Here is a 25,116-nt window from a genome sequence, read left to right on the forward strand (position 1 = left end):
TTAAAATATATTAAAATAAACTGTTATTTTAATTTGTAATATTTCACAATATTCCACAGAAACTTGTAACTACAGCACGGCCACATTTGCTGTTGGTAAAAGTTGAGCATGTATTCATGGCACTCATCCTGTGAGATTTCACTCCACTGTTATTTATTATTTGTTCATCAGATTACATTATATCCACAAAAAACTCACAAGGGTTGCCCATGGCATGCTGGAAAGATTGGCGACTGGCGGTGAGTTCAGGTGGTATGGCCCCTATTTCCCTCACTGGAGGGGCCCCAGGGGGCCCGCTGCTGATAGCCCCCTTAGGGGTCAATCTGGCCAGGCTGTAGGGAGGAGGCAGGCCTGGGGGTCCGTAAGAGGAAGCGTGGCTCCGTTCGCTGAGCGCACAAGACGTGTGGCCGTACTTGGAAAAGGGAGCGTGACTGTAGGAGAAGGACGTGCGGCTGTGTTGGGACGGGACACGGGAATGAGTGTAGCTGTGAGATGAGAGAGCATGGCTCCGGTGGCTCAACTGGCTGGCTGAATGCTCAACCCGCCTCCCACCCGCTCGCTTGCCTGAATCCGATCCGCTGCCGCCGCTGCCTGCTGATTTGCGGTCCTTGTCCCTTGGCACAGGACGCTGGCTCCTCCCAGCACTAGGGTTGGAACTACTGCTTCGACTTCCTGAAAAATAAACAGAGGTTTATATGGTTATATGGAGAACAAGTAGTGTTACTGCAAAGGAATAAATCAACCTAATGTATTTTATTTTTCAGTCTTTAAATTACAACAGTTTTCAAGGTTACCCTCTGCACAGTGACAAAGAAAATAAAAATTGTGGTTGTGGACAGCAAGGAAAAACTAATATTGATAGACTGCAAGTAACTACCCAGTTTGGGGTTGGTTAGTTTTTTATGCTTTCGAAAGTCTCTTATGATCACAAAGACAATATTGTGACATATTACAATTTAAAATAAAGGTTTTCTATTTTTATATAAAGATTTAATTTATTCCTGTGATGGCAAATCTGAATTTTCAGCAGTTATTATTCCAGACTTTAGTGTCACATGATCCTTCAGAAATCATTCTAATTTGCTGATTTGGTCTTCAAAAAACATTTCCTATTAGCAGTGTAGAAAACAGTTTTGACTCTTAATGTTATTGTAAAAACCTGATTTTATGATGAATAGAAGGTTCAAAACAAACAACAGCATTTATTTAAATGTCTGCTGTCACTTTTGATCAAATCAATGCAGGTTTTCTGCATAAACGTATTAATTTCTTTAAAAAAAAACTTTAAAAAAAAGTGTTGATTGATTGCCAATCAAACTCAGTATTGCGGTTCAAGTTCTGTCACTCAGCAGAATCTAGCTTTATCCTTGAAAACCATAAACAACACAGTGCAAGATAAACTAAAATGAAATCTATAATAATACAGGTTCACTTGCTGTAAAAAAGTAATGAACAATGTCTTTTTTTTTTTTTCATATTGTTGGGCATATGCAGCTATTGGTAATATCAAAAAATGATACTGTTTGATTTGAACAATTTTGGTACTGACGACAAATGTAATATCTGAATTTTTAAGTAAAACTAATCAGTGCTGCCTCCTTTAGTATCTAAAGTAACAGCTCATGAGTATGCAGTTAATGAAGATCTGCCATTCACAGAAACACTTCATCCCTCACTAACTCTATAATGACAAATCTTCTGCATTTCTTGCTCTTCATTCCATCATGCCACGATCCAAGAGAATGATTAAAATCTGATGAAAAATGATGGCAATTAAAGAGCTGATGAAATACATCTATCTGATGTGCAATTAAAACTGGATGACATGAGACTGGAGTCAAATGACGATGCAAATGAGATCATGAAGTGCTCCATCCTGAATTTAAAACACTGTCAAACAAAAGCCACATTATTTCACTCTTACATAACAGGCATGGCAAAGCTTTACATACACATATGGGATCTACATTGATATTGTCATGTGCATTCCCAGACTAGTGTGTATGCATCTCGTTTTTTCCACAACACATGACATGCTGAGAAATACAGAGACGAGAGGTGAGGCAGCAGAACAAATCCAGCAACAGAAATACCCCAGTCATGGAGGGAGACATGACTGTAAGAGAGAGAGAGAGAGAGGCTGCCTTACCGGACACCCCAGGGTTGGGACTACCTCCTCCATCAGTCTGCCATTGCACAGCAGAAATGAACAGGAAACAACACAGTTAAGCCGTCTGTCTATCTTAACACTAGAAGCTCTATCAAGTACAAATCATCCTCAAAGCCTAAGTGCATAACTGGAATCTGCTCAGTAAAATAAAATCTTATATGTGCTCATATAAGATATTTATTTACATGTTGTGATGATATGTTAGAATTTACAGTAATATAGTGATATGAACATTTCAGTTGTTGATACCATTTGGACTGAAATTTAGTGCATATTGCTTTATAGTGCTAATTATTTCTCTGTTAAATCAACTCAATTAAATAATTGTTTAAGTAATCAGCCGGTAAAAAAGATCAAAAATAAATTCAGAGGTCAGTATTTTTTTTTATTTCATGTCAGTATTGTTGTTTGATTAATGTCTTATACAGATATTTTATACTGAATGGAATCAGTGTACTGAATATACTTTTGACATCCCATGTGATATCTATAAAAAAAAAAAAATCAACACTACCGTTCAAAAGTTTGGAGTCAGTAAGGTTGTTAAATAAAAAACATAAAAATGTTTTTTGAGCACCAAATCAACATAATAGAAAGATTTCTGAAGGATCATGTGACACTGAAGACTGAAGTAATGGCTGCTGAAAATATAACTTTGCCATAACAGGAATAAATTACATTTTAAAATATATTCAAAAAGAAAACAGGTCTTTTAAATTGTTATAATATTTCATTATATTACTGTTTTTAATGTGTTTTTGATAAATGCTGCCTTGGTGAGCATAAGAGGCTTCTATCAAAAACATTTTAAAAAATCTTACCAACCCCAAATTTATGTACGGTAGTATATAAATATAAATATATATATAGTATATAAAATCCATGTACTTTAAATATTTAAATGTTTTTCCACACAGCCAAGCATCTGCCCTAGTTTTACTTTCTTTGACTGCTATCCATATGCTTCAAACCTCACAACACACCTAAACCATCACTCAGGAGATGGCAGATCACTCCAACTGCTCTCTACAGGTAACTCACAAACACATACACAACAGGCTGCTGAGTTTCCTTCCTGACATCTTCACTGAGCTAGTGCATGGCATGTGTGAAATGAGCAGGTTATGCATTAATGTGAAGCAGTGGATTGAGATGGATGTGTTTGTGCAATGCATCAGCGTTGAAGGCAAAAAGCACTAGAGAGTGAGATGAATGCAAGCACTGCAGGTGAAATCATGACAAGAGCTGAAATCAATTCTTAAAATGTTGAGGACAATAAACTGAGAGATGCCTGAAAGGTTTTAAACTTAAGAGACCCCACAAAATACTACAGCTGGGATGGGTCGACCATATTTGAAATAACCCTTGTGCCGGGATAGCAGTATATAAATAATATAAGTCATGCCTGAAATTCATATTAAGAATGTGCAAAGCTATATAATTTCATAACTACTGCATTCAAAAACTAGATAGAGTGCAAGCAAATGCAGTATACTGTACCACAAGATTGGCTATTTCATACATTTAAAACTATTTCTACATTATCTAACTATAAGATCTTATTTATTTATTGTTTTGAACTAGGCTGATATTTATTTCGGAAGCTCTTAATGTGATGTCTTAAGTGATGGATAACCTTTCCGTACTCACCCTCACTGTGATGACTTCCTGCGCTGCCACTGTGGAAACTGTGGCAGGGGTCGGAATATCCTGGGGGGAAACCAGAGGGTGGTGTGCAGAAGGGAGGGGAGGGAAAGGGGTGGCCGCCCATCGGCCCCTGGGGGGAAACCAGAGGGTGGTGTGCAGAAGGGTGGGTAGGGAAAGGGCTGGCCGCCCATGGGCCACGGGTTAGTGGACGGAGGGGGGAGAGGGGCCAATGTGTCCTGCTCTGAACCAGCACCACTCGATCCCTCATTCAAGTTTAGTGTAGCCATATCTAAGAAGAAAGAAGGAAATATAAATAGGTTAAATGTACCTTTTAAATGGATCGGTATAAAACTTAAAGGGGTCATATGATGCAATTTAAATTTTTCCTTTCTCTTTGGAGTGTTACAAGCTCTTGGTGCATAAAGATCTGTAAAGTTGCAAAGACTAAAGGCCGAAAATTTAATTTGGCTGAAAATATACTCTCTCTCAGTCCATCCAAAATGTAGATAAGTTTGTTTCTTCATTAGAACAGATTTGGAGTCATTTCTCATTACATCACTTGACCACAAATGGATCCTCTGCATTGAATGGGTGCCATCAGAATGAGAGTTCAAACAGCTGATAAAAACATCACTATGGCTCCATTTCATCAATTAACATCTTGTGAAGTGAAAAGCTTCTCACTTGTAAGAAACGAATCCATCTTTAAACCCTAATAACACATCAAAAACCATCTACATATTTGTATCTACATATCAGTTTTTGCTTGTAAATGGTGCTTGATTTGTGCATATTTCTCATCTGATTGAAGAAAGCAATATTATAGAGGCTGGAGCTAATGGTTTGAAGATGTCTTAATGATACATTTAGTACAAACATGCAGCTTTCCACTTGACAAAACATTAATTTGTGTTAGACTGTTGTGTGGATATCTGTCATATTTTTCTTATCAGCTGATTATCAGTTTAAGAAACAAACTCCTCTACATCTTGGAACGGCCTGAGGATGAATAAATTTTCACCTAATTTTCATGTTTGGGTGAACTATTCCTTTAAAGGAAATGTAGAGATGTGTTGTACTTTGGCAGAGATCTCCAAATGTGTAGTAGCACTGTTCAGAGAAGGTGATCTTGTTGACAGTGTGTCTGAGATAGCCATGTTTCAGCAGACTGCTGGCGTATTTTCTGGCATCCCGTCGGTCTTTGAATCCTTCGACCCGTGAGTAGAGCCAGTCTACTACATCACCTCCTTTAAAGTGAGATCCAGACAGATTACAAATAAAAACCTATACACCAGGTATATTTAGTTATCTAATACCATAAAAACATTTCTAATACCATGAACAACTAACACCACAGATACAACTGAAGTAAAAATATAGGAAAAAAACTTTAACAGTCTAATTTAACAAGCATCATTTTGTAACATCAACAGTAATAAAATCTCACAAACAGGAAGAAAAAGAGAGCTCACCTATAACAGCATTAGCTATAGTAATCTTCAGCCACATTCTGTCCCTTATTTCTAGTCCTGAGTCTGGGAGCTGCATCACCTTTACAATAGTGGCCATGTCCGTCTTTCCCACTGAAAGAGGGAGATCGTCAAACTCTGTGAAAGACAACAAGACGATTAGCATTACGCTTTGCAAAAAGAAGATGCTGTGATCTGCCAGAAAGAAAAGACTGTACCGTTTTGTGGGTAAGATCCTGTAAGTGCAGTAGTGTGGGAAATCCATGCTGCTGGGTCAATGGGTCTCACTGGTTCAGCTTTGGAAAAGAAAAAAGCAGAGTAAGTCCGAGAAGATGGATAAGTACGTCTGTGCCTGGCTTTTGTGTATCTGAAAGAAATGTAAACAAAGCATTTGTGTATACTGACCTCTGGGTATTGTAAAGTAACTGCGAGGGGAAGGGTCCCAGCATTTGGCAACAGTGAGACTGATGGGCCTACAGAGGACAAGTACAATAGTTAGTTAGAACACACTTACATCTGAGACAATTCTGACATCTTGCTCCTGTTCATTCTTACCCATTATTTGAGACAATCTCTCTGAGGATCCTGACTGCATCATCATTGCTCATGTTTTCAAAGTTCACGTCATTTACCTGCAAGTCAAAATGTGTCATAAACATACGTTACCATTTTGAATATTAATTATTTACAATATATTTATAATTATTCTGAATTATTATGAGGCACCTGCAAATTTCCAAGGGGGCCTCAATGTGACTTAAAATTATTTAAACCATTAATTTTACTGTAATTAATTTTAAAATATATTTAAAAGTGTGATTTATATACTTGCAAATATCTTGTAAATTAATAAAAAATATAAAAGGTCATTGGTATTTTTTATAATGAATATACATTTTCTTCGATGTATGCCAAGCCCTACAATGTAGGTAAAACATTTTTTTAAATATATAAATATGAGGGCCTTTGAATATTGTTTTGAACTTTGTAGGAGTCAAAAAGGCAGATATATGGTTCAGTTAATCAATTCAAAACTGATTCAGTGATTTGTTTGTCATCACTCTATGTCCCATGTGTAAACATGCCTTATTTACATTAACTTAAAAAGTAAAGACTTTTACTTTAAAAGTAAACTTGTTTTTACATTAAACATTTTGAATATATTTGGCAACAACTTGTTAAAAAAATTTAACCCTTTTAAATAATTTCAGAGTTTATCTATAAACCTAGTATAAACCTATTTTTCATTTACACACAAGCCAACTGGGACCTTCTACGTTCCTGTATATAAAAACAGCAAAAACCTGACCTAATACTCATACCTTAAGGTAATGTTCCTAATATCAGCATGCTGCACTGTGCCATGCCGGTAAAAAGCTGCAGTCTAATCCATAACTATTACTGTAATCTGCTGCTCAACAGGGATCAGCAGCTGCTGCAGGCATTGAAGGCTGTATCTGCATCTACAGACAATCACTAAAGCCACAGAGCACGGAGCCAGAGGCCAAATTTCATCCCTAAAAACTCATGTAAATACAAGCCATATGTCGCTGCAGTATATAATCACTTTAATACACCACAGTATCTTCCACCGGCAGATCCAATCCATTGCATTATACTAATCTGCTTTTCAAACAAGGAGTAAAAAACTGAGCTATTAGGTGTTTTTACAGAGATAGTCCACACAAAAATGAACATTTTGTCTCATTTACTCACCCTCATGTCGTTCAAAAGAAGATATTTTGAAGAATGTTGGTAAGCAATTAGTTTTGGTTCCCATTGACTTAAATTAAATGGAATTTAAAGTCAATGGAAACAAACTGTGTGGTTAACAACATTCTTCATAACCAGTGTTGCCAGACGTACGTTAATTATCATATTTGTACGATAATTTTGACCTCTGTACAATGTACGATCAATAATTTAAAAAAGTCATATAATGTACGATCATTTCAGAATTTTGTGACACTGATGAAAATGATGGTCATTGTAATCATATGGCTTCTATACTCATTGATTGTGCACACCTCAGAGTGTTTTAAGAATGCGGGAGGGAGCCCTGCTTTTAAGCCATCGAGCAATATGTTGCAGTCCATGACGGGCATCAAATCTATACAGCAAAGAGGGACATCTGGCAACATGCAGGCTTCCGATGACAGCGACTCAGAGGTGGAGTTTGGACCTTCCCACTAAGGTACGCCTAGTTATTTATCTATTGTGGTAATTTTCAGGTCGTGTCAAAAAGTTGTTGGTTTAGATAAATAGCTGTATTCTGTACGTTTGACTCGTGTACGATCATTTTATTCCAAATACAATCATTTTGAGCTTCTGGTACGATACTTGGACATTTCCAATCTGGCAACACTGTTCAAAACATTCTTTCATGATTCACAGAAGAAAGTGAGTCATAGAGGTTTGAAACAAAGTTAAGGTGAGTAAATAATAACATATTTGGGTGTATTATCCATATAATGCATTTTTATTATTCTGTTAAACTACAGGGCCTACATGACCACTTTAAACTTTTTTTGTATCCACTTATAATGTAGTGAAATTATTACATGTAATTTGTAATTTAGTTTTTCATGATTATTTTCCACCATCTCCGAGCCTTTTGCTGCAAAATAAGAGGGAGAACTTTGCTCTGCTAAAATCACAGGCTGCGGTTTTGCTTATTTAGTATTTAAAACCCCATCTTTTGACAACAATCTCTTTGCATTCTTTTTACATTGTCAAATTTACAAAAACAACTGGTGCTGAAAAAAAAAAAACAAATTGACTGAAATGATCACAAACAGAAGTAACCATTCACAAGAAGTTTCATTTTGGACACTACAACCTACCTGCAGCAGCATGTCGCCTGGCTCTATCCTCCCATCTGCTGCCACCGCTCCTCCCTTCATTATAGAGCCGATGTAGATGCCACCATCTCCTCTATCGTTACTTTGACCCACTATACTGATGCCGAGAAAGTTATATTTCTCTGTGCAAATGAAAGAGAACATGGAAGTTGTGAATCTGTGATGTACTGTATGTGTACATGTACAAGGCAAGCTGATCTTACCCATATTAAGGGTAACTGTGATGATGTTGAGGCTCATGGTTGAATCTGTGATACTGCTGAAGGAAGATGACTGTGGAAACAAAACCAGAGGAGATATGCGAGACCCTTAGAAGCCACACACAACAAAAACATCACACACATACACGTTTACTTAGCTATCTAAATGGGCACATTCCAAAGACTTCTATTGTTTTTATGTACAGTACAGCCAGTTATAAATATTGTAATTCGCAACCTAAACCTAACAGAAAACATTTTGCATTTTCTTCTAAAAACTTTATTTACTTCATTTATATACTATTTTTACATATGAGGACATGCTCAAAAAAAGGATGTTTTTTGGGGGTTTAGCTCTTTTCTAGGTACAAATTCATCCCCAAAATATGGTTAAGTAGGTGCACACACACACACACGTCTAACCCTGTCGATTTTTGCCACTTTGTGTCGCCGGCGCCTGCGCTTATGTCTCTTCATTAACTGAAAAGAAGAGCTCTGCTCTGTGGAACTGCTCAGCCTGAAAGAGACAAACAAAGGAGAGAAGAATAGATTGATTATTGAACATATAACTATGCTCCAAGAGCCAAGACAAAATAATAATTCAGTTACAAGGCTGGCCCACAGAAATTATATAAACATAAAATGTCAAAAAGTTTATGCTTTTAATCATTCCAAACCAAACCTGCTAGCATTCTCATCCTCCTCGCTGTTAATGAAGGAGCTTGACTCCAGCTCACTGCTCATCATAGAGCCGCTGTCACAGGCCATGTCCATGTCCCTCACCACCCGCTCGGCTTTAGAGTGACCGTTCACACGTGGGACTGAGAACAACGAGCATATGTACACAGTGAGGATTGTCAAGGCCTTGTTGAAAAAACTAAATACCAACAAAGAGGTCCAAATATGTGGATATACTGTATTCATGGCTTGATCAAACCTTGAGCGACAAACTTTAACACATACACTCCCGTGGGCGTGGCTCTGCCTCAGGATGGCATCTGATTGGCTGGAAGGCTCTGGTGAGGCGGCGGCATCCCAGTGAGCCGGGTTTTGTATATTCCCTCTGATGGAACCCGAAACACTCCAGGAGAGTTGGGTGGCCAGCGCTTCTTTCACCGGGCTGATATCGCTCTCTCATACTGTCTATGATATGCTCACTCACATGCCAGTCTTTTGATTTGTACTTGATTTATTTGCAGTCGCTAGTAAATTGGTATAGGTAAACTGGTAAGTTTGGTTAACAAAAGACAGGCAGAAGAACAGAAGAGATGTAGTAAAATGCACAACAAATGTAGAACAAAATATGTTAAAAAATATAATTTATATTATGTTGTGTTTAGGATGGAGAGCAAACTAACTACAAAAGATGCTGATATAGCTTAATGTACTATAGAGAAGCAAGAGCCATGTTTGACTTCCAGCAATGAAATGATAAAGTACTCAATACATCACCACTATTTGTGTGAGCAGCCTATTTAGCCTAAAGATATATCACGTTCAGAGGGATAATATAACAATACATCATGTATAAAGATATATTAGGTTACAGTCTCCTGAAAATTAGTTCTTCACATGTAAAGCATTCCCACTTAAAATTAATTTGAATGAAAATAAAATTATCTCATTCTGTAATTAGATATGATCGTTTTTTGTTTAGTTTTTTTTGTCTTTACCTGCTCTACCCAAAATACACGCCAAAATACAGGTTTTCATTTGGATTGAAAACCTGAATACTGTTTATTTGAGATAAAATATGTAAAATGCCTTACCTCAGAAAGCGCTAACGACAGAAGAGCTGCTCTCCGCCAGTGCACACAAATAAACTACTACTACACAGACAGAGCTCCCGCGGGAGCGCGCAATATGAATTTATTACCCGCCCCTTCTGTTCGCGCGCTGCCATTCATCAACAGCAGCACTGGACTGTGCGCGCGACTATTTTGAGTTTTGCGTGCGATGCTCGAGCGTGAGACCATGCGCAATTATAATTTACGAGCAACATACATGATATGACCACGACGAGATAATGGAGCTTGTTCACAAACCCCGCGAGGTGAGAAAATAACCTGTAAAGAAATTTGAGGATAAAAGATATACTGTTTGAAATGTAACGTTATCATTGAAAAAAATAAATATTTAAACAATTAATGTTACGCCTGACTGTTCTTCTTTACGCATCTACATTTTAGCTAATTAAATCATTTTTATTTATTTACTTTATTATTATTTTATTTAATACGAAATATTTTAATATTTAATCAATGTTGTATGCCCTGGAAAACAAAATACATACATACATACATACATAAATAAATGTTAAGCTTGACTAACTTTTCTCCATGTTCTCTAAATATAGCCTACATCTACTTTTATTTTTTTTCAATATTTATTTATTTATATTTTAGTTATTTGGATGTCTCCTTATATATGTAAATTCTTTGTGTTGTGTGTTTACGGTTTAGCATTAGGGGGAAAAAATACATATATGCATGCATGCATGCATACATGCATACATAAATCCACATCCCTGCTTTGCATTTTGTTGGAAAATCAAAAAGGGGCACAGCACAAAACACAGTCTGGATGCCCAGAGTCCTTAGCTTCTGCCGGGCTATTCCCAGAGGAACAGTTCATCTTGTATACCTAATATTTGTTTCTCCTTTCTGTCCTATTAATTGTGAACTCAGTGTTGCACTGTCACCACTGACACTGTCTCCAGACTGGCCGCCTAATTAAGCCACACTGATTAATGATCAGCGGGAACTAATGGGCCAACAGAGAGCACCACGCTACCGTCACAAACACACAGATAAATTACTTTGAGAGGTCTGGGTGTGTTTGTGTGTGAGAAAGCATTTGTTTTGCTAGGGTGAGGACTATGTTGAATGGACGACAGGAAGGGTGTGTGATTCTGCTCTGTTAACGCCTGTTGTAGTAGTAAATAAATGTAACATTTTTGTCATTGTAGTCTACGGATGTGTTCATTATGTGTGCAGTTATTTATTGTGCCAACAATCAATGAAGGGAAAATCAAATACAGAACAAAGTAATAAAGTGTACAATGAGAGTGTCTGTTAAATGTCATTTAAATGACAGATTGCTTTATTTGCATTGTTCTGTAATATTAATGTGAGAACATACTTAAAAAAGATGAAGTTGTTTCAGCCTGTCATGGCAAGTAATTAAGGATAAATTAAGACTTCCCCATAGATGATAAATGAGCTTAATACAAGCCAATGCACACATAAAAATACAAAGATGAATACAGCAATATTCACATAACAAACATACACAAAAAGAGATGACTTTTTGACCCTGGTTTGGAAAGACAAATGTACTTAGCACACTAATAAGGGAAATATCCTAAATTAGAGGGGGTAAAACATTTGCCATTCTCACGGTAGGATCAAGCCATGATTATATCACTTTTGTTCATGAATGTAAAATGTTTGTGGTAAAAATAAATGGCATGTGCAGGAGGGATTTGGTCACATATGCTAAAATTACAGTACTTATTCTCAGAGCGACACTTACATTCATCTCTCCTCCGTCTGGTCCTTTCTCGCTCCCGCTCTCGACGGTGGCGGAGAACTGACTCGCTTCCTGTTTCTGTGTCCATCCCGTCTCGGCTGTTCACTGCATTAGCACTGCAGCAAGCACACGAACAGAAACATATGCATGTTCACAGCATGAGCTCTGAGTGACATTAGACACACTGCAACACCTGTATTATCTGATACACACTGCTTTTGTGTATGTCACCTATGTGCATGTAAGATACACATATGTAAGCAACGGAATGCAGACTTTTTTAGCTTTTGTGAGAAGGGCAGAAAGGGGACAGGAGTGAGCAAGAGAGAGATAGTTTACTCCGTGAATAATGATTATGACACATAGGGGGTGTTTCATCATGAAAGATCTGTTTCTGAATTACACCCCTGGGGCAGGTAACTGTACATCTATATGTGTTTTCAGCAGAAACCTGAGCGAGGTGAGAAATTTATTCCACCTTCACTAAGAAACATTACAAACCCCTCGACCAACCAACCAGTCTTAATATAGTACAAGTGCCCTATGACACCTGAATGTAATAACCATTGTATTTTTTTTAAACCATATCAAAAAGTGAGTCTGTCCTTTCCAAAGTGGAAGACACAATACTTTTAAATACACAGCAGGCCAAAGAGGACACATACACATGCAGTAGAAATTGATGAATCTTTAAAGACAAATTAATAAAAGAGTCATTTCAGTTATTGCTACATGTTGATGTAATAAAAATAACATTTAATAATAATTTTAATAATTTAAATTTAACAATTAATAATTTTAATAATTCAATAATAATTTTTAATGATAATGGTTGTATGAAACATACACTACTGTTCAGTTTAGGGTTATCATGCTTTTTTTAATAAATATTTTTTTTCAACAAGCATGCATTAATGTTACAAACGTTTTCTATTCTTTTGCACTTTCTATTCATTAAAGAATTAAAAAAAAAAATATCACGGCTTTCACAAAAGGTATTAAGCAGCACAACTATTTTCACCATTTTGATACCCTAAATCAATGCTGATACACTGATTGTGACATCGAAAAATAGACTAATGGTCGCTGAACATTTTTGATTTGCATTAACAGCAATAAATTATATTTTATATAAATTAATATTAATGAACATTTAAATGAAAAAAGAAAACAGTTGTTTTAAAAATGATAATATTTCACAACATTACTGCTTTTAAATGCAGTATTACTGAACATAAATTACAACAACAACTACACAAAAAAGACCTGAAACATTAGAACGGTAGTGTATTACAGCACATTACTATTCTAACCAAAAATATGAGTTACACTGCATAAATGCAACCTGAAACAAATGTGTAAGCAGTGAATCAGTCAACCAATGTAAGAAATAAAGGATATGCCATCATCGTTATATAATCTGATGAGTTATATTTTATATAAATTAATATTAATGAACATTTAAATGAAAAAAGAAAACAGTTGTTTTAAAAATGATAATATTTCACAACATTACTGCTTTTAAATGCAGTATTACTGAACATAAATTACAACTACACAAAAAAAGACCTGAAACATTAGAACGGTAGTGTATTACAGCACATTACTATTCTAACCAAAAATATGAGTTACACTGCATAAATGCAACCTGAAACAAATGTGTAAGCAGTGAATCAGTCAACCAATGTAAGAAATAAAGGATATGCCATCATCGTTATATAATCTGATGAGTGTGAGCTTTGCTGTGCATTTTAAAAATCAGCCACAAGAGGGCAAAATATTACAGCAACAGCACTAGTGATCTACATTCCCATCTGTATGGCTCAAATACAACTTCATACACACCAACCATTTTAACTATAGGATATCACTTGGCATTATCACTAATCAAGTAAAGAGTTGCAAAAACATACCTTCAAAGTCTGCCATGAATATAATCCACACAAATTGACAGCTTGTTTTGTTTCTTGCCTTATAAAAGGAACACAATGCATGAATGTGTGACTGTAATAATAATAATAATAAAAACAATAATAATCCACACTGTAAAAAATGTAAGTTTTACAAAAAAAAAAGCTACCATTAAAAATTGTTACCTGTAAGTTACCTTACCATACACAGTAAAAAAGGCAAACAATAGAACATCGCATTATATGTAATTTTACTGTAAATACTGTCTATTTTTGCAAGTAAAAACTATGAATTACTGTATAAATAACAATGAAAAAACAACATTTTAACAGGATATTTTGTGCAGTGCAAGTATTATCCATTATAGCTAATTATAATTGCTACATAAGTCCTACCTTGAACATTTTTACTATTTCTGTTATTTTAATGAATTCACAGCATCTATTCTATTTATAGATGTTCATACACTATCATTGCTGTTCAGGTGACCTATTCTATTCATATCCCTTTTCATCTGCACTGTACTGTTCTCTTGCCTTCTGTAACATTTTTTTTGCACTTGCAAAATACATTACTCTTTCCAGTTCTGGTTAGATGCTATACTCTGCATAATGACAGTTAAGTTTAATTTTATCTAGTCTAAAGGTCATTATCTATGAAAATGCAAAAGATGTCTCTCTTTGTTATCCTCTCTCCCTGCACATTAAAATCTTGGACATTAACAATTTTATGTTTGTCTATTTTTGCAAGTAAAAACTATTAATTACTGTATAAATAACAATGAAAAAACAACATTTTAACAGGATATTTTGTGCAGTGCAAGTATCATCCATTATAGCTAATTATAATTGCTACATAAGTCCTACCTTGAACATTTTTACTATTTCTGTTATTTTAATGAATTCACAGCATCTATTCTATTTATAGATGTTCATACACTATCATTGCTGTTCAGGTGACCTATTCTATTCATATCCCTTTTCATCTGCACTGTACTGTTCTCTTGCCTTCTGTAACATTTTTTTTGCACTTGCAAAATACATTACTCTTTCCAGTTCTGGTTAGATGCTATACTCTGCATAATGACAGTTAAGTTTAATTTTATCTAGTCTAAAGGTCATTATCTATGAAAATGCAAAAGATGTCTCTCTTTGTTATCCTCTCTCCCTGCACATTAAAATCTTGGACATTAACAATTTTATGTTTAGTCATGCCGTTGCATAACTGAAGCAAATTCATAAAGATCCCTTCTGGGGTGTTCTGCTATGGGCAGATACACCACTCATTGTTTACCACAACTCCCTTCAACATTTGTGCCTCATGCTTTCTGGATGACTGAGCCCAGTGGGGGAGCAAGAGCCAAAGGGATCTGCTCTCTTTTTTCTATTGATATTCCTACATCCACAATATACACATGCGTGTGTGAGAGAGATTATTATGTAAAACAGGGATTCCCGACTGGGGATAAAGGTAAGGCCTTTATAGCCCAGGGATTACATCAGCAGGTTTCAGGTGGTTCTTGGAAATATATTTTGCTTTGAAAACAGAAATTATAAATGAAAAATTTTAGAGTTGTGAATTCATTTAATAATTAATTGTGATTATTGTCATTGTGTTGTATTGTCATGTTGTATTGTCACTGTCATTGTATCTATATATATTTTTTTATTTAACACACGTTTGTTTTTTAAGGCAATACACTACATGCAAAACATTTTACTCCAAGAAAAAAAAAAGATTTCTAATTTAACAAATTATAAAATATCTTAAATATAATTAAAATATAAATACTTAAAATTATATATATTTATACATACATACAGTGGTGGCCAAAATTATTAGAACACTAGTATTTTCACCAGCTAAAAAATGGTTTTAAGTCAGTTATTTCTATCTTTTGCCGTAGTGTGTCAGTAGGTAATATCAGTTTACATTTCCAAACATTCATTTGCACAAGGTTTGCACAAGGAGTCTGACAACAGCCAGCGCTCCACACAGAGATCTGATCTCATCATCATCCAGTCTGTCTGGAATGACATGAAGAAACAGAACAAACTGAGACAGACTCAATCCAGAAGAACTGTGGCCAAGATGCTTCAAGAATTTTTTTTAAATGTCATAATAGAATGAGATATCAAAAAAATCCCTTCTATAAAAACCTTTGACTCTAAAAATCAACAAAATAAAAAAGAGTTTTGAACCTAGCTTTATCCAATTTTTAGATTTATGTTCTGGAAATGTATGCAAAATGTGTGCATATTTACTTAGATAATATCTAATATGCATATTTAAATGAACATTTCATAAAACGTGTGATACAAAAATGTTTGCAATTCTTAATGTAATCAATTACCTGGCTATGTATGGTGATATCAATTAGTTACATTTTTAAGCAAGAAAGCAAAAAGACAAAAAAAACGCCACACATCCATTAAAAATCAACCCTTTTCTGGTTTGATGTTGATGAAAGACTACTTGAGCCTTATAGATAGGGGGATGTATGATGTACATGAGTGATCAGAGTCTGTGGGAGCGAAAACCTGAGTTCATGTAAAAGAAGCATGGAGGTGTGTAAAGGAAGGAGGTGTATAAATGTGCAGATGAAGTAAACAGACTGTGCAGAATGTGTGAGAGGGAAGGGGAGTATCGCTAATGCGAGTGTGTATGTGCATTCAAAAGAGATAATCAGCACATCTGGTGCACACTATAAATGGACGTTTTCAGTGGTTAAGCAAAAAACACAATGAGAGCATAACATTACTAAATAACTATTGTTGCATAGAATATTAAATGTTTCACTTGACCAGGCCCACACAATTCACTTATATAATACAATTATATCATAGCAATATCAAGAGGTCATACCATTTCTCACATCACACTGTGTGTCGAATTGATCCAAATGGAACAAATAGCATTTTGTCTCTCTTAACTATATAGCATAAGATCAGGTGAATGAGTTTGATTAAGCAAATGCATTAAAAGGTGGGAATTCATGTTTATTTGCATGTGTTCTAGCACCTGATTCACTAAAGAACATATGCAAATCAGGTAATTGTGCAATCATGCTCCAAAAAAAATAATAATAATAATTTTGTATTTTAAAATGTAATTTATTCCTGAATGCTGATTTGCTGCTCTAGAAATATTTCTTATTACTATCAAAAACTGTTCAAAAGAACATCTTTTATTGAAAAAATATAAATATAAAAATCTTTTGTAACATTATAAATATCTTTACTGTTGCATATGTTTAATTTAATGCATCCTTGCTAAATAAAATTATAAATTTCTTAAATACTAAAAGCACAGTTGCGCTGTATGTCGGCGCACTAACCACGAGGCTATCAGCACTGACGTGGATGGAGATTTTTGTGCTGAAATATGACTTGTACAAGTTGCGCATCTGTTTAGTGGATTCGTCCTGAAGTGTTTGCTGCACAGGATACGTGTGTGTTGATACTCACTGGAATGAGGGTGGTCTTGAGTCTCCGATGCCTCCCGTCCTCTCCAGCGGTGGGGGTAGCTCTGTATGACTGTCAGTGCACACCGACATCCCATCTGTGTGGGAGCTCTCGGCCAATACAAGCTACAAACAGACACAAATGCATCTTTAAAAAATTTAATTGTCTAGTTGCTTTTTGTGCACAATGTGCAGGTTTCAATGGCATACCATTGTTTCAACTTTTCTACTAGACTCATGACAAAAGACAGCAACAAACAAAGGCCTTAAAGGCGCTAAATAAAAATGGCATCCAGCAGAATGCAATTTCCTGAATTATGCATTACACTTTAGAGTTGGTCCGACTTCAAAGTGCCTTTCAGACTTAATTAGTGTAATGAATCAGTGAACTAAAACCGCTGATGTCCAGTATGATGCAGCGTATTATTTAGGGCATGTGCTGCATCTTTCTTATGACATATGAATGCATGACTGCCTGCCTTTTCCACTCTGATTCAGATGTTATATAAGGCAGAGGTTCTCGCAGCTCACCCATGACACCACTCTCCCATTGAAACAAGGCAGTTTGGCATTATCATCAGAGACTTCCTCTTTGACAACACTGCAGAGACACAAAGGAAGAAGAGGAATGTATTGTTAATTAGAATAGCGTTTGAATAAAACTGCTGTATTGTTTGTGGATGTTGTATATACCACTGCTCAGTCCCACCAGGATTTTGCAAGACCTTTTTTTTTTTTCCAGATTTTTGCAGCCTAACATGACTGAATTTGCCACTTTTCTCAAAAACTGCTTTTTTGTGTTGTTTTGCAGTGAAAACCCACCAGTAACCATGCACAACATGCGATACTGATTATATACTATACATTATAAATGTTATAAATTATAAATATATTATTTCATTATTATTAATTATTTAACAATTATATTGTCTTTTGTTTCAATATTAACTTTCATTACGTCCCACACTCTTAACACATGAACATGCACAAAGCATTGGATTGCTTGCGCAGTATTGATTAATTTGTTGCTGAAATAAGACAAAAATGCAAGCTGCCACAAATAATACTAAGTTTGCATTAAATTCAGTTTGCAAAATCTTGGAGGGACTGATTGCTGTATTCAACATCCACCGACATGTGCTGACAAATGAGCTCTCATAGGGACTAGATGACATCTTCATGTGCTGTGTGATGTGTAACTGTGATCCTGTTTGAATGTGTTGCTCAGACTGACTTTGCTAATTGTAAACTGTCACAATGAATTTGAATAAAGGGGCATATGGTGAGGATCCCACATGACAGCTTGTCATGGATGTGTCAACTCAAGTATGCCAACCTTATGCAGACATATTTTTTTATGTTTAACAACAGCAAACCAGCCTGAAAAATAATGTTGTAGTGTGAGATGAGCTATTGAAATGAATTAAATTTATGATATCAATGCTGACATATTATTGCTTATTTTACATGCTGTTGAAACAATCTAGACAGACATTTAAACCACTTGAATTAGGTTTAGTCCCAAAAGTCATCATATGACCCAAGAAGACTTGAAATTCACCTGTAAGCCTTTACCAACTTCAGCATTTGTACCTGACAAAGGAAGAGTGTCTGTCTGAGAAAAGCATGCATATATTTAAATGAAAATTAGTTTAGTCAACCTGTATTTTGCAATGGAAATTCATCTTGTTTAATGAGAAAGCAAATATATCGAGAAGGGTCTGGCTGCAGACATGCACTTGCATTTTCGGACTTGCACTCTCACACACCTGCACTTCTGCGAGTGACGTCACTTGCAGTCTTTTTTAATTTTTAATTTAATTTAATTTATTAATTAATTTTTTTTATTGAATCTCTTAACATTTTACACAAGTAGCCAGGTGGTGAAGACAAGAAAAAAGAAACTAAATTCATTCAAATTCAGCCTATTCATTCTTGCCTGTTTCTGCACTTCTGCGAGTGACGTCACTTGCAGTGTTTTTTAATTTTTTATTTAATTTATTAATTTTTTTTTTTTAATTGAATCTCTTAACATTTTACACAAGTAGCCAGGTGGTGAAGACAAGAAAAAAGAAACTAAATTCATTCAAATTCAGCCTATTCATTCTTGCCTGTTTCTTGGGGAAATAAATACAATTCAGACAGATTCAGTAAATAATCATTCATAGCCTAACTATGGTACAATACACAAGTAAACAAAAAGGTTTCCATCATTATGGGAACTCTGTACAAACACAAGTACAATGTTTCAGGACTACACATGAACATCTATTTTAACTATGCAGGAGATTACTTGCAAGACTAAACACCAGTTAACAAAAAACTTATTTTAAAAACTTATTTTAAAAAACTGCAATTTATTAAATATTTACTGTGTTTTCATTTTAGGGTCTTCAAAATTAACAAACAGACAAACTTTTTTTTAATGTTTCGAACTACTTTAAAATGACTGCATTATTATCCATTAGCAAAAACAGAACGGTTTATTTTCTGTTTTTAATAGCAAGCATTATAATAGACAAATAAATATTTTGCAATTTTTCAGTCTCTCTTCATCTCTAAGTCTGAAAACAGAGAAATTCCAGTCTCTCCTCACACGGTCTTGGCTCCCACTTCCCATTTGCTACAGTGAGGGCTCCACAGCGATCTGTACAAACACAAGTACAATGTTTCAGGACTACACATGAACATCTATTTTAACTATGCAGGAGATTACTTGCAAGACTAAACACCAGTTAACAAAAAACTTAATTGCAATTTATTAAATATTTACTGTGTTTTCATTTTAGGGTCTTCAAAATGAACAAACAGACAAACTTTTTTTAATGTTTCGAACTACTTTAAAATGACTGAATTATTATCCATTAGCAAAAACAGAACGGTTTATTTTCTGTTTTTAATAGCAAGCATTATAATAGACAAATAAATATTTTGCAATTTTTCAGTCTCTCTTCATCTCTAAGTCTGAAAACAGAGAAATTCCAGTCTCTCCTCACACGGTCTTGGCTCCCACTTCCCATTTGCTACAGTGAGGGCTCCACAGCGAAGAGCGACTGGACACTGTAGGTTTGCACCAGTCACCCAGTTCACATACTGTATATTATCCCCAGACACCCAGATCCAACTACCCGCCAGAAAGTTCAGCCCAATCCACACATAATTACTCTGGACGTCTTTAACTTTATTCTCAGCCACATGCTGCTCCATAGCTGCTGGCAGGCTGGCCAAGTCCACATATCTGTCTATACAGTGTTTCAAGGCCTCCATCCATGATTTGGGTTCTGACACCAGGATCATAGAGCGCACTGTGGCCATACAAAAGAAGGGGAGTGCATCATTACATGACTCATCAAACATCTCACCATTCTTTAAAGCTCCACATGCTTGTCTGTTTGGTGAAATGGTTCTGTTCTTGAAATCTACATTATCAGGTTGCATGCTATTCCAATACTGAATCTTTAATAGGCTATTAACCCAAAACCAAGGGTTATTATACAACCCCATCCAAAAGTAAAGATTATCCACAAATATGTGGTGTATTTCATGGATATAAACCACTAATGCAGTCAATTCTGCTTCGGTTTTCACCATCACAAGGTTCATGTTCAACAGCCTGCAGTGAGACTGAGCTTCTTTCCATGCTTTATTTTCATTGACCAGGGAGAATTCCAGAATGTTGTTAACGTTTCTGAAGCAGATAAATGGGTGTTCCTCAGAGCAAACACGGTCATGCCAGAATCCACTCCAATCAATCACTGCACAAAACAAACGGCTATACCACTTGGAGAATGTGACAGGCTCGTTGACTCCAACCAATCTCCATGTTTCTTTCAAAGGAGTACTTTGTCGAACTGTAGCTAGACCAATCCAAGCAAAACCAGTATCTATTAGAACACAGATAATGCTGTTCTCCTCTTCATTAGATATAATCGCAAGACCAGCGTGATACGTTTCACACTGTTTTTTTGCCTCCTGCCAAGTTTTGTTTTCTCTGACTAAGACCCAGTCTCCAGAATTCATCTTACACACAAAGAATAGCTTATTGTCACATGTCGTGGTATACCAATATCCAGCCCTGTTCAATGAGGCACACTTTCCAAACCAGTTGAAATAATTGGATTTGGTCTCATCCACCCAGTACCAAGTGGCAAAAAATCTAAACAGTCCCACCCAAGAGAGCTGGTTGGCAGAACTGCTGAGGATCTTTAGATTATTCTCATCTGTAGCTACAAAGGGTTGTCCAAATTTATCCAGACAATATGCCTTTGCATCATGCCATGACAATGTCTTCTCCACATGGACGATTTCATTCACTAATCCTGGTACGGGTCCATCGGCAGAGGTATGAAGAACCAGTAGCAGGAAACTAAGAAGCCCAAACGTCTCCATGGTGAGACAGACAGCAACTGTTTCAACTAACTTTCAACTTAAACTAGTCTTGAGATTTATTTGCATGACGTCATAGTGATTTTGAATAGAAAGCTCTGGGAGTCATTCCACGAAATCGGTGCCTTTTCATCCCAAGAAGTAATCAAACATAGAATTACTATAACAACAAATAAATTTGTGATTTAAAAATATAACAATTGTATGTATTCTTTCATGAAATTAAAGTCCTTACATCAAATTAACGTCAATTAAACATTATTTAAAAATTTTTTAATTGCATTTATTTATATAAGGGTAAGGTTTTGGGCCTGAAAATGGGTATTATTCAACAATTTGCACATGAAGCCAAACTCAGATCACTATATCTCTGGGATTTAACCATATAGGGCTTTAAAAAGAAGACACCAAAAGAAAAGTAATTTAAAAACCAGAATCTAAAAGGACACCGAGATCTCTTTAATAATACAGGAAAAAGTGACAAATGCTTTTCCCTATTTTTTAAAGGGGTCATATGATGTTGCTAAAAAGAACATTATTTTAGAGTGAGGAACGGCCGGTGAGCTAGAGAACGGCGTGGCCGGTGGAGTCGACGAAGGAGCGGCCGGTGGGCTTGCGGCAACCACATGTGACGACCCCGGGCTGGATTCTTTATGCACCAAGAGCTTGTAACACTTCAAAGAGAAAGGAAAAATTGAAATCGCATCATATGACCACTTTAAATATCACCATTGAAAAATAAATGTAACAAGGATTGAAAAGTAATTATGTTTTACTAATAGACCTATACCTCTGTGTGAAAATCTCATTTTGACCCCACCCTATAAAATGCTGGATTACTCAGCAAATATTCGTGGCATTTAGAGTTTTGGCTTTCTTGTTCAGTTATCTATTTCTTTCAAACTATGGTTGAGTTGACATGGAATTACAAAGTTAGAAGATTTATTTATTTCCCCAAAATTCCATGTTGCAACACAGTATGCAACCTACTACTAAAAGCTAACACACAGAGGTTACAAAGTTGAAAAGGTACTGCATAAAAGGAATAAGTCACTTCTGAACCTTCACCAACTCACGCATGTGTATCTGACAGTGTGTTTATCTGAGAAAAGAAAGCATGTCTGACTGGTGATAAGGTTTTATTTTTGAAATCTAGATTATCAGGTTGCATTCTTTTCCAATTTTGGATCTTTATTACATTATCTTGCAGTGAGACTGAGCTTCTTTCCAGATTTTATTTTCATTGACCAGGGAGAATTCAAGGGTGTTCTTAACTTTTCTGAAGCAGATAAATGGATGTTCCTCAAAACAAACATAGTCATGCCAGAATCCTCTCCAATCAATCACTGCACAAAACAAACAATTGTTCCACATGGAGAATGTGACAGACTCGTTGTTCACCCATCGCCATGTCTCTTTCAAAGGAGAAACATTAACTGTCGCCAGGCCAAACTATTATCTAGCACAGCACGGATATAGTAGCTGTCCACAGAATTACGTATAATTGCAAGAGCAGCGTGATGCGTTTCACACTGTTGTTTTGCCTCTTGCCAAGTTTTGTTTTCTTTGACTAAGAAAAGAAAACATCTCCAGAAACATTCTTACACACAAAGAACAGTTTATCGTCACATGTCTGGGCATACCAATATCCAAGCTTGCTCATTGAGGCAGTCTCCATACCAGTTGAAATAAGTGGGCATGGTCGCATCCATCCAGTACCAAGTTGTAAATTAGCTATAAAGTCCCACCCAAGAGAGCTGGTTGGCAGAACTGCTGAAATTCTTCACATCATTCTTATCTGAGGCAACATAGAGTTGTCCAGAGTTACTCTAACTAGTCTAAACTAGTCTTGAGATTTATTTGCATGATGTTATAGTGAGCGTTTGAATAGAAAACTTTGAGCTACACTATAAAGATAACTTAGAAAATCATATTTAAATGAGGGAAACATTCAGTGTTATAGTTACCAAATCTCATAAGGTTTAAAAAAACTGAACAACAATAACAAATCATGCTGTTTTACATCAAACTCTTGCATTCTGCACTATGAAGACAGGACACAGTATCACTGTCACTATGATCTGTCCTGTGACAACTGACCAATCTTTGTGTAAAAATACAGAGATGAGTAGGTAAATTTTGGCTCCAAATCTCAGGTGAAAATTGTCATTTTGACTACAAAATAGTGGATTACTCAGTAAATATTAATCCATAGCATGCAACATTTCGTCTTTTTTCTTCCTTTATGTATTTCTTCCAAATGTTTAGCTGGGATCTTCCGTTTGAGTTGACACAGAGGTTTTATTTCTCCAGAACGCCATGTGTCAACATGCGATTTAGTTGACACCCTCACATAAGCTAACACTCAACAAAAGCATATGTCACAAAGATAAAAAAAAAAAAGAAGTTCTGCGTAACAGGAATACTTCACCTGTGACCCCCTTACTAACTCTTGTACCTGACAGAAGGAAGAGTGTTTACCTGAAAAAAGAAATCATTTGAATAAATGCAATTGTACATGCATTTAAATGAAAAGGTTCAGTGAGAATGTTGGTGTCTGTTCAGCTAAACTGTACTTTGCAATGGAAAATTTTATCATTTCGTGAGAAAGCAAAGTTTTGTGATAAACAATTTAGAGTATGTAAAATTTGTGAGACAATACTGGCGCGACCACCGCGTTGTTCAACTCATAAGTGCTGCCATTTCTGTTGCATAAGTGAAACATAAAACGGCAAACGAAACTGAAAGCATAACGTAACCGCGCTACTCACCTTTGCGCTACACGAGCGCAAAGGTGCGCGCAGCAAAAATGACGCGAATATTGAGGAAACGATGGATGGTTTTCAAGCTAAAGTAAAGTAAAAGACCGCTTCTTAAACCAGAGAAGGTAAACATGTTGGTATTCTTGTGGGGAAAAAACACAGACAGCAAGTTTAGTTTTACTTTTCTTTTTGTTTTCATTTTGAAAAGCATTATCTTTGCTGTTTACCTCACGTTATACGCTATGGAGGCTCTCTTTTATTTTTTTTATTTGATTCCTCAGTGTTTGCTAAACATTCTGTAATTTATTAGTCTGCATATAATACAGCATGTGGTGTATGTCATTTGCCATGCCTCATGTTATTTGTTTTTTTATTAATAAACGTTTTGTAAGCTAGTTTGTCATTGTAGCTTACTGTTTTATTGTTGCTGTGCTTTTTAATTAAGAATAACAATGCATCCATCTTTTGTTTTAATCTTAAAAAGTGAAAGGTGTGTAGATGTATGTAAGCAAAACAGACAATTATCTTTTCTTGTAAAACGTGACAACAATATCGCAAATTCGAAAGTGTAAGCACCCCAAGCCCGGTTTATAACACAGCAACAGAGGATCTCCCGTTCACAAAATTCAAATCACAAATAATACTGATGAAAAAGAACGGGTTGAATGTTAACCACTTTCGTTTCCATATAACTATAAACTATGATAAAAGCATGC

At 35.8% G+C, this 25,116-nt stretch overlaps 1 protein-coding gene across 1 annotated transcript in view; it reads right to left on the minus strand.

The window, feature by feature from the left end:
• Window positions 1–76: 76 nt before the first annotated feature.
• dvl1b (dishevelled segment polarity protein 1b) overlaps window positions 77–25,116 on the minus strand; it is a 27,904-nt gene continuing 2,864 nt past the window's right edge. The window contains exons 2-16 of the mRNA XM_016537766.1: window positions 17,784–17,853; window positions 17,257–17,378; window positions 11,882–11,994; window positions 9,030–9,168; window positions 8,771–8,864; window positions 8,351–8,420; window positions 8,130–8,269; window positions 5,842–5,918; window positions 5,692–5,759; window positions 5,505–5,582; window positions 5,290–5,424; window positions 4,897–5,064; window positions 3,962–4,106; window positions 3,821–3,891; window positions 77–672 (exon numbers count right to left, since the gene is read on the minus strand). Of these exons, the coding sequence (XP_016393252.1) occupies window positions 173–672; window positions 3,821–3,891; window positions 3,962–4,106; window positions 4,897–5,064; window positions 5,290–5,424; window positions 5,505–5,582; window positions 5,692–5,759; window positions 5,842–5,918; window positions 8,130–8,269; window positions 8,351–8,420; window positions 8,771–8,864; window positions 9,030–9,168; window positions 11,882–11,994; window positions 17,257–17,378; window positions 17,784–17,853 (1,990 nt within the window). The 3' untranslated portion in view covers window positions 77–172. The remainder of the gene's footprint in view (window positions 673–3,820; window positions 3,892–3,961; window positions 4,107–4,896; window positions 5,065–5,289; window positions 5,425–5,504; window positions 5,583–5,691; window positions 5,760–5,841; window positions 5,919–8,129; window positions 8,270–8,350; window positions 8,421–8,770; window positions 8,865–9,029; window positions 9,169–11,881; window positions 11,995–17,256; window positions 17,379–17,783; window positions 17,854–25,116) is intronic.

This window comes from Sinocyclocheilus rhinocerous, unplaced genomic scaffold (genome assembly GCF_001515625.1).
Source record: "Sinocyclocheilus rhinocerous isolate Xijiao unplaced genomic scaffold, SAMN03320098_v1.1 scaffold576, whole genome shotgun sequence".
Classification (NCBI taxonomy): Eukaryota; Metazoa; Chordata; class Actinopteri; order Cypriniformes; family Cyprinidae; genus Sinocyclocheilus; species Sinocyclocheilus rhinocerous.